The 10,107-nt window shown below is 53.3% G+C and overlaps 1 protein-coding gene across 3 annotated transcripts in view; it reads left to right on the top strand.

Moving 5' to 3' along the window:
* Positions 1-2,517: 2,517 nt before the first annotated feature.
* Positions 2,518-10,107, top strand: part of RAP1GAP2 (RAP1 GTPase activating protein 2) — a 186,492-nt gene continuing 178,902 nt past the window's right edge. For 2 of the 3 annotated variants that reach the window (XR_013331473.1, XM_077749668.1), the window contains exons 1-2: positions 2,518-2,607; positions 6,139-6,174. Coding sequence is in view for 2 of the 3 variants with exons in the window: in XM_077749668.1 (XP_077605794.1) it covers positions 2,564-2,607; positions 6,139-6,174 (80 nt within the window). In the remaining variant the exon portion in view is untranslated. Of the gene's footprint in view, positions 2,608-4,420; positions 4,447-6,138; positions 6,175-10,107 lie in introns of those variants that run through there. The other variant, XM_077749669.1, reaches the window with a different exon arrangement.

The raw sequence follows: 10,107 nt of genomic DNA, 5'->3' as shown, positions 1-10,107 counted from the left end.
GAGGACCGGCCCAAGAGCGCCTCTCAGCTGCCTCTTCCCCTAGAATATGACGACGGACAGCAGGAACACAGGGTCACATGTGTGGACAGATTGGACTAGATGACGCGTGCTTGGAAGAGCCCCAGCATATTGGTATAACCCCACTTCATTCTCTCCCACACAGAAGCACGCCAGATGACGTGCTCCCATGATGGGTTCACTCTGAACTCCCTCTAATTGATGAAAAAGTGAGTAATTTGCAACAGGAAACATGTTGTTAGTAACGCACATGACTCCCAGGCCCGGGCTCTCGCCCTGCCACTCTCTGCACCCAGCGCGGTGCTTGGCCTGGAGTCAGCCTTGGTGAGGCGGCAGGCTGAGCGGCCATGGGCCTTTCTGACCTTCACTCTTGCTCTCATCAGACTCTCCCTCTTAGTTGGGATTTCCTCAGTGGAGAGTGAGAGAAATTCAGCTCTATTTAAAACAATTTTTTTTTATTGTTTATTTACTTGAGAGAGAGAGAGAGAGAGAGACTGTGAGCAAGCGCCAGGGCACGCATGAGTGGGGGAGGGGCAGAGAGAGAGGGAGACACAGAATCTGAAATAGCCTCTGACAGCTCAGAGCCTTGGTGCAGGGCTTGAATCCACTAATTGGGAGATCATGACCTGAGCCGATTCCGAGAGTTGGATGCCAAACGGACTGAGCCACCCAGACGCCCCTTCAGGAGGTTTGATGATGCCCTGAAGACCTGATCCTTCTCCTGCTCACTGTGTGGCCGTTCGTGCCCCTGGCCTCCTCTCCCTGGTGCTTCCATCCTATGGTTTAGCAGCCTCGGCAGGAGAAGGGTGTGCTCTGGGAGTGAGTCTTGTTGGGTCCACTGGCTTCTCCTGCCCACTCCTGAGCTAGTTACTGGGTACCCTGGGTGGTCAGGCTGGCCAGGTGCTCCCTCTGGGGGTGGATGGAGCACAGAACTGTTTTACTCAGAGGGCGGCTGAGTGGATGCAAGGCAGGCAGGACCCAAGGTGTCGATGGTGCCTTTTGAACATCTGTGTGGGGGTGCAGTGTGGGGAGAGGTCTGGGCGTGGGGTGGGAACCCAGCAGGGAGCCAGTGGTCTGACGCAACCCCAGAGGGTGAAGCACACCATCCTTCCTTTCTGGGTGAAGGTGGGGTTGGAGGATGCGGCCTGAACTGAGGACCAGGCTTCTGCTGAGAGGCCTGCTGCGTTAGAAGAAAGGGCCCCGCCCTTGCTACGCCCAGACCTGAACTGCCCCTGAAGCTGCTCCTACGGCCCATGTAGCCTTCGCTGCTTCAGGGGAGTCCATAGAAATGCTTGTGCCCTTTGTCTATGACCTGGGAGGGGTGGGGGAGAGGCCCTTTGGTCTCACAGTACAGATCCAAAACCCGGGGTGGCAGTGGACCCCAACCGGGAAACTGTGGGGAGGGTAGGCCAGTGAGAGAGGCCAGTGGCAGCAGCCACGGTAGCTCTATTTCCCATTCTCCACTGCCCAGGGGCAGGGCGGGGGCCCGTCCCTGCCTGTGTCCCCCCACCGAGTCTGGTAGCATATGTGCCACGGCCCTCCATGGGCTGTCATTAGTGAGCACCTACTACATACCTGCCATGGTCAGCACTGGTGCAGAGATGCGGGCTAGCTTTTTGTCCCAGCTAGAAAGAAACACACTCGCACACATGTGTCACCTTCCCACTGCTGACCTCTGTCTAGGCACTCGAGGGGTTCTAAGAAGTACAGATCTGTGACTGTGCGTGGGTACGTGTGACTGTCTTGAGGGGGCGTGTGTGCAGTCTGAGCATGTGCACGTGGGTCTGCGTCCATGTGTGAGCCTGTTTCGTGGGTAGTTCTGTGTATATGAGATGTACGTGCAGGTGACTCTGTGGAGTCTGTATGAACTGCATGTGAGTGTGCAGTACCTGTGCTCATGTGTGTGTGGGTGTGTAACGACACTTATGTCAGCATGCCTGTGTGCACCTGTGGGTCCTGTGCATCTGTATGTGCACATGTACATGACCCTGTGCTCGTGGGAGGACAGTGTGTGGGTGTCCTTACCTGTGTGAGGCTGGTTCACCTGGTGTGTGCTGAGCTGCGGTGGGCCAGGAAGGCAGAGGTCCCATCCCGGGCAGCCGCAGGGAGCGGGGGTGCGGGGCTGTCTGCTGGGCTCCCCAACCTTCCAGTGAGCTCTTTCTCTCCGTCCCAGGCACATCTGTGGGAGTCCTCTGGCCTCCCAGGGGCTCCGGGAAGCACGGCTGTGTGGAGCCGAGCTGCCAGCATGGTCTGTGATGCAATCTGCCAGCCGAGCCCCTTCCGGAGCTGCGGGTTCCTCTGGGCATGGGGAAGCTGCCCTCTGTGACCTCCCCTGCCTCCTGGGTGCCTCCAGGAGGGCAGGACACACCTCCCAGCCCCAAGGCCTCACCCACAGGAAGTGCTGGGGTTGGGGGCAGGCAGTGCGGAGGTGCCACGCCCAGTGTCCCGCCCTGCGCCTGTGGCCCCGCTGACCCTGCTGCACTGCCACCCTTTTGCCAACAGTCCTGGGGACATCGCTGGGTTCCGGGGCTCCACGGCCACAGCCATGTTTCGCAGGAAACGCAGCGTCTCCTTTGGGGGCTTCGGATGGTGGGTGACAGATGGGACGGCGGTTGGAGGGATGGGAGCGAACCTAGCTGCCAAGTCTTGCGTCTGCTGGGGCTGCCTGTGCAGGCAGAGGGCTAGGGTTGTGCCTGAGACCCAGGTGGGTAGGGGGGCTTTGCAGATGCCACGGCTGGATGGAGGGAGCCAGGGGACCAGACACTAGCTTTCCGTCACTCACCCTGGAGTAGGACCTAGGGAGTCAGGAAGGTTGGAGCTGGAGCCAGTGTGAACAAGGCTACATGGCTGTGGCTGAACGTGTGTGTCTGTGTCTGTTCCCATGTGTGTGTGGCATGTCTGCAGCTGCCAGTCTGTACAGCCAGGTATGAAGTGTGTGCCTGGCTGGGTGGGTGTGCTGTGTGTGTGACCACGCGTGCACTCTGCGCTTCTGAACAGGTATGTGTGCACGTCTGGGCTTCTCGAGCTTCGTGTGCTCTTGTCTGTGCAGGTGTGCCGCGTTCCTGTCTGTGTCAGCTCCGTACATGACATTGTGGTGGGGCATCTCCTGCACAGTGGACCTTGGGGCCCGGTCCTCTCCATGGCATAGGTGGAAAAGACGGGGCACACCCATCTCCACAGGTCCCGCCCCCACCCGGGCAGCCAATCCCAGCTCTGTCCCGGCTGGGTTAGTGCCTCTTGCCTGGGCTTCTGGGCCACCTTTTGCCACTAAGCTTCTGTCTGGGACAAGGGAGAGGCTCTTTCCTCCCCGGGGGGCCAGCAACCAGGGAGACCAAGGTCAAAGACTTGTCTATGGTTACCAGCCGCTGGTAACTTCTCCTCAGCTGGGGAATGGGGTCTAGTGGTTTTCATTATCGGTTTCCTTTCAGCTTGTGGGCCTGGGGCCTTGTCAAATATTCCCGCTGTTGCAGGGAGGGTGGCCAGGGGTGCCCTGGTGTGGAGACTGGTGGGCAAATTGGGGGAGGCGGAGAGGCAAGGGACGGAAGGAGGGGGCACAGGGTCTGGCAGGAGGTGGGCTCCGCTCCTTCGACTGATTATGCCTCTGTGTGTGTGCAGCTCCTGACTTCCCTTTTCCTCCTCTTTGAAGGCTCTTTGCCGGCCGTCCTCTGGCAGAAGAGCTTATGGGTGTCCCATGTTTGGCAGATGGGGACAGCAAGGATGAGATGATGCTAGAGGTGGCACAGTGTGGCCTAGTGCCCACTCACAGGTCTTCCCTGACGGCGGGGCCAAGGGGTTCCTGTCCCAAGCGTGAGCTCTGGGTCCAAGTCACCTTGTCTGCTTCCCAGTCAGGCTGGCTGGGGTCGCTACAGAGCAGGGCTCAGTCCATGAGAGGGTGCCCTCTGAGACCCGCCCTTCTCTGGGAGGCGTAGAGCAGAACGAGGAACTGTGTGGCACGTGCACATGCTCATGGAACGACTAAGTGAAGTGTTTCTTGCCCACGACAGGCGTTGGGTAGGGGCTCATCGAATCCAAGGGGGCGTAGGGCTTCCTAGTGGGCCTGGAGGGTTAGGGCAGGCGTCATCTGGAAGTGGCTGCCAGCTGGGAGGCTTGGAGACTAAAGCGCAGATCCCTGGAGCCCGGGTCCACTCCACGCGGTGAACAGAATCTCAGGGGCTGGTATTTTGGAAGCTCCTTTGGATGCCAGGGTGGATAGCCAGTGGCATCAGCAGAAGACAAGGTGAGGAGAGGGAAGAGGGGGTGGGGAGGAGAGAGAAGGTGCCAGGGAGAACCTTGGGAGCTTGGCTTTCTGCAAGAGAAAAGCTGTTTCACAGCTACTGGCCTATCTCCTGTCTCAGCCCTGCTAAGGCCACAGGCCCCGCCCTCCCACGGCCACACCCCAGCGTGGGAACCCTGTGGACAGACTGCCGGGTAGGTGTGGATGTGGGGGCTGGGCCAGGGGTTGCTGTGACCTGCAGTGCCACAGGGCGGGGTGTGGGTTGGGTTGCGAGGGGGCCACACCAGAAGTCTGGGTACTAGTGCTGGCTCCACCTTGGCTCATTGAGGAACTCAGATGGGACACTTCCCCTCTCTGGGTCTCAGTTTCCCCATGTGTAAGTGGGGATTTCCACCTTATGCACAGGATGTCATAAGAATTAAAAGGGATTCCTTGAGAAAACATGAAATGCAAAGGCTTATTGTTGGGGTTACAGTTAGGTAGCTCTGTAGCTGTGGGTTACAAATATTGCAGCAGAATGGGGGCATCGGCCTCCTGGATTCACCCTCCCCGCTGTGGTGGGCTGAATGGGAGAGGGGGCATGTGGGACCCGTTGGGACCAGTTGTGGAGGCTCCATGGAAGGGGCCCCGCGTGCAGTGGGGAAGAAGCTGGGGGGACCTGGGCCAGGAGCTTTGGGCTGTGGCTTGTTTTGCTGCTGGGAACTGAGATCAGAAGGTGCTGGGAGTTTACTCAGAGTGAAAGGGTCCCTCCTCCCAGCTCGGGGGCTTGGTGCTGGCTTGTGATTGCTGCGGCAGCTCGGTGTCCTCCCCGCGTGGCCTCTGACACTGCTCCCGTCCCGTCCTGGTAGTCATGTGCATGCTTGTGGCAAAGCTGAACAGTCAGGATCGGGTGGCTGAGAGATCTTTCCAGGGTTTCGAGCATCCTGGACGTGGTGGTGATTTGGGTGGCATTTTTGGTGATGGTGACACAGGGGATGGTGGTGACACTGAGGGTGATGGTGACCTTGATAGTGATGGTGACGCTGATGGTGATGCTGACATGGAGGTGTTGATGACATGCGGGTGGTGGTGACGCGGGTGGTTGTGACCCCCAAACAAGAAGAGATACTGACAGTGGGGATCTCGCCCACCTTTCTGTGTCTGGAGAGAGGAAGGGGCCTCTTTTAGCAGCCATAAGGGCTGGCATCTGCATGGGGTAAAAATAGAAGCTTAACAACACTGCCTTGTCTTCCAGCAAGGGTGGGCGCAGCCTGGGGTGGAGGGGCTGGCTGTCAGGACAGCCTGCTGTGAGTGTGAGCTTCCCTGCTCTGAGCTTCGTGTCGCAGTTCCCGCTTGTTCGTGCACCCTGAGCCTGCCGTTGGGTTCTGTCTCGGGAGTGGGGTCTGCCTCCTTGCATTGACTGGCAGCTCCCAGAGCAGGTCCCGGTGCTGGGGGTGCTGGGGTGCTAGCCTCTTTCCAAAGTGGAAGCCCAGGGAATGTGGATGTGTTGAATGCCCAGCCACTGGTGACCAATGAGCTGGCTTGCAGTGGAGCCGGGGCAAGGGAGCAATGAAGGGGGATGCTGTATACAAAGGGTCTCTGGGTTTGGAGTCAGAACCTAGATTCAGACTGGGCCAGTGATGTTATCCTCCTAAGCCTCTGTTTGCTCATTTCTAAACTGGGAAGAATAACGGTGCCTGCCTCGTAGGGTCATATGTGACTCCAGCCCTCCCAGAGCTCACAGCCCTCTCTTCCTGGGCTGGAGGGGAGCTCCTGGCTGGAGTGGCTGTCCCCTGCAGGACCCTGCCAGTCTGGTGGTCTAGACTGGCCTGGGACCTCCCCTGCAGATGCTAGGTGGTAGCCTTCAGCCTCGGCACTGACCAAAGCCCTTGCTTTTCTCTTGGCAGGATCGACAAGACCATGCTGGCGAGCCTGAAGGTCAAGTAAGTAGTCACTTCCTGTTATGTAGCAATCAGAGATGATGGCAGTCCAGAGCCCCTCTGGGCCCCTCATTTCCCCCGGAGTTGTGGGGAGCTTGAGTGGGGCTGTGGCATTTATCAGATCCTCCGTCTCAGTCTTAGGGGCTTTGGATTGGAGAGGTTGGGCCAGGCTCTTGATTCCTGGGGCGTCTGGAGAAAGGCATGCCAGAATGGAAGCAGCAGGCACCAGATTGATGGTAATGTGTATGGTCATGTCTTTTAGGCCATAACGTGGACGGGAGAAAGATAATTTTATTTCCTATCTCCTTAATTATTATGTGAAGCCCCCATTCCATCGGGCTTTCTGTCATTCCTACCTACCTGGAGAGTTGTGCCACCTAGTTCTAGAGCCTCATAAAACACCCCAGTGTGCATGTGGTCAGTTGGTCACTGAGTCATCTGTTACCAGACGAATGTCATCCTGAGGAGTCCAGCCCTGCGGCTCTTTGAGGCTTCAACACCAGATCCGGGGGCTGGGGATTGTCTGCCACGGTGGGCCATATGTCTGCTCATCTGTCTAGGAAGCCCTGAGCAGACACACGTCTCTCCCAGAACCTCCACCTGCTCTTCCCTCACCATCTTTGCTCCTTTTCCACGTGTATGTATCATCAAACCATTGTGTTTGCATCCTGATCCCCTCTCCTCCTTCAGACTTTAAAAAAGTTGGCTTCCATCTTCATCCCTTCTCTGGGCAATGAGTACTGACCAACCACCTGCTCCAATTGAGTGAATTGAAAAGGAGGGAAATTCTAGGAGGCAAAAATAGCATTGGTCACAGCCCAAAATATTATCCTGCCATGTGTGAGTTAGCTGGTGCATGAGAAATTCCTCCAATGAGTGCTCTCCTTCAGAGGCAGCTCGGGCCACTTATGATGCCCCATCTCAGCGGAAAGGTTTTCTAGGCCGGCCTCCCTCTGCCGTGCCATTTAGTTGCTAGCAATGGCTGTGTATGCCCTGGGTACAGGTCCCTGGGCAAAGCATAGCTGGTCTTGAGAGTTGGCATATAGGGGGTGAGAATAAGAGGCTATTTTGCTCGGAACAGTGAGGGTGAGCAGTTAGCAGGACAGGGATGAATGGCAGACAGTCCCTGACTTCTGAGAGCTTTCTGCAGTGGGAGCAGCCCTAGAAGACTGCCAGGAGGGGGTAGCCTCTCTAGCAGCTCTTGAAGTTGGGATGGGACAATGGGTGCACTTGTGCCTATGCTGGTTGGCGTGGGGTGTGCATCAGTGTGGCTCAGAGTTCAGGGCAAGTCATCACTTGTGGGCAAGGCATTTAATTTCTTCAGACTTCAGTGTTTGCATCCTTTGTCTGAGGTCTGATTTTCCTAGAGCTTCTTATCTGCATATTGAATGAGAATTAGGCACGAAGCAGAGTTACTAAGTGGGGTGGAGTGGTAGGAATATTTCTTATGGTGTTGTTTTGGGATACTTAGTTCAATTTCACAAGCATTTATTGAGAGCCCTTTTAACGGGTAAAGATGAAGTGTGTAACCTGGAAGGGAACTAGTTACAAGGGGCAGTGAAAGGCCGGAGGCACTGGCCAGTATTGGGACTGCGTATCTGGGGGACTGTTTGAGGGCTTTGGTCCTGGGGAGATAGTACCAAGATGGTTGTTTGGGACAGTGTGTAGGGCTGTTTTCTTGTACTTGGTTAAGATTCTTCTGACTGTAAGAAAGAAAAACTCAGGGTCGCCTGGGTGGCTTAGTCGGTTAAGCGTCCGACTTTCACTTAGGTCATGATCTCGCAGTTCGTGGGTTCGAGCCCCGCGATGGGCTCTGTGCTGACTGCCAGCCCAGAGCCTGGAGCCTGTTTCAGAGTCTGTGACTCCCTCTCTCTCTGACCCTCCCCTGCTCACGCTGTGTCTCTCTCTCTCTCCTAGAAATAAATAAAACATTAAAAAAATTTTAGAAAAAAGAAAGAAAAACTCAGTGTAATCTGGTTAAGCAAAATTAAGGGAATTACAGAAAAGGTTCCAGGGTGTCTCAGGGAACCCAGGGGAGGAGATAGAGCTAGAGTTAAGCAGGGGTTGAACGGGAACTGGAGAGCCTCCCCGTCAAAATTCCTGTTGGCTTCTTTGTAGTAATTGCTCCAGTGATCCTAAAATTTGTACGGAAATTTAAGGTTGTCTTTTCTTTCTTTCTTTTCTTTTTTTTTTTTTAGGATTATTTATTTATTTTGAGAGAGAAAGTGGGGGGAAGCATACAAGTGGGGGAGGGGCAGAGAGAGGAAGGGAGGGAGGGAGGGAGAAAGAATCCCAAGCAGGCTCAGTACTATCAGCGCAGAGCCTGATGTGGGGCTCGATCCCAAGAAATGAGATCATAACCTGAGTGAGATCAGTCAGACGCTGAACCAACTGAGCCACCCAGGCACCCCTAAACTTATAGGTAGTCTTGAAAAAGAAAGACAGAATTCGAGGACTGTACTTCCTGATTTTGAAATTTAGTACGAGGCTGCTAAATCAAGATGGTTCAGTACTGGTGTAAGGATGGTATTTAGATCAATGAAACAGGATTCAGAGTCCAGAAATTTTGTGGTCAGTTGATTTTTCAACAAATGTGTCATGACAGTTTAATGGAGAAAAACAGCCTTTCAACAAGTGGTGCTGGGACGGCTGCAGCCACATCTAAAAGAATGAGACGGAACCCCTCTCTCACACCATATGCAAAAATTAACTCCAAATGGATCAAAGACCTAAATGTAAGAGCTAAAACTATAAAACTCTTAGAAGAAAACATAGGAGTAAATCTTTGTGACTTCAAATAAGGCAGTGGTTTCTTAGATATGACACCAAAAACATAAGGAACAACAACAAATTGATAAATTGAACTTCATCCAAATTAAAAACTTTTGTGTTACAAAGGACACCGTCAAGAAAGTGAAAAGTCAGTCCAACAGAGTGGGAGAAAATATTTGCAAATCATATCTGAAGAAGATACATAAATGGACAATAAGCACGTGAAAAGATGTTCAGCATCATTAGCCGTCAGGGAAATATACATCAAAGCCACAGTGAGATACTACCTCACACCCACTAGAATGACTATAATCAGAAGCAAGATAATGGCAAGTGTTGGTGTGAATGGGGAGAAACCGAAACCCTTGTTCACTGCTGCTGGGAACGTAAAATGGTGCAGCTGCTTTGGAAAACAATCTGGCAGTTTCTCAAAAGGTTAAATACAGAGTTACCATATGACTAGAATTCCTTTCTTATGTATATACCCAGGAGAAATGAAAATATATGTTCACATAGAAACTTGTAACACGAATGTTCATAGTGACATGATTAATAAATAATGGCCCAAAGTGAAAACAATCCAAATGTTCATCAACAGATGGATGGGTAAACAAAATGTGACACATCAATACAATGGCATATCATTTGGCCATCAAAAGAAATCAAATACTGACACATGTTACAACATAGATGAACTTTGGAAACATTATGCTGAGTGAACACCACAACCACATATTGTGTGATTCCACTTATATGAAATGTCTAGAATGAGTAACTCCATAGAGACACAAAATAGATTCGCGGTTTCCTAGGGCTGGGGAGGTTGTTAGGGGGAGTGAGTGCTAAAGGATACAGGTTTCTATGTGGGGTGATGTAAATGTCCGAGGACTAGATAGTAGTCCACACAGCCTTGTGAATATACTAAAAGCCATTGAATTGTATACTTTAAAATGGTGAATTGTATGATGTATGCATTACATCTCAATAAAACTGTTGAAAAAGAGAATCTTACCCAACTTGGGTCAGTTTTGTACCCCTGGTCCAATCAGTTTAGCGGGAGAGATGAAGTTTTATGGATAAAATATGGCTGCTGTGGTCACCTCTCTGTGGGAGGGGTTAGTTTCCAAGAAGAAAGGTGGCTTGTGGGCTGGACAGAAACCAGAG

This window comes from Crocuta crocuta, unplaced genomic scaffold, assembly GCF_008692635.1.
Source record: "Crocuta crocuta isolate KB4526 unplaced genomic scaffold, BGI_CrCroc_1.0 scaffold149, whole genome shotgun sequence".
NCBI lineage: Eukaryota > Metazoa > Chordata > Mammalia > Carnivora > Hyaenidae > Crocuta > Crocuta crocuta.
This window is presented reverse-complemented; position numbering and strand designations above follow the sequence as displayed.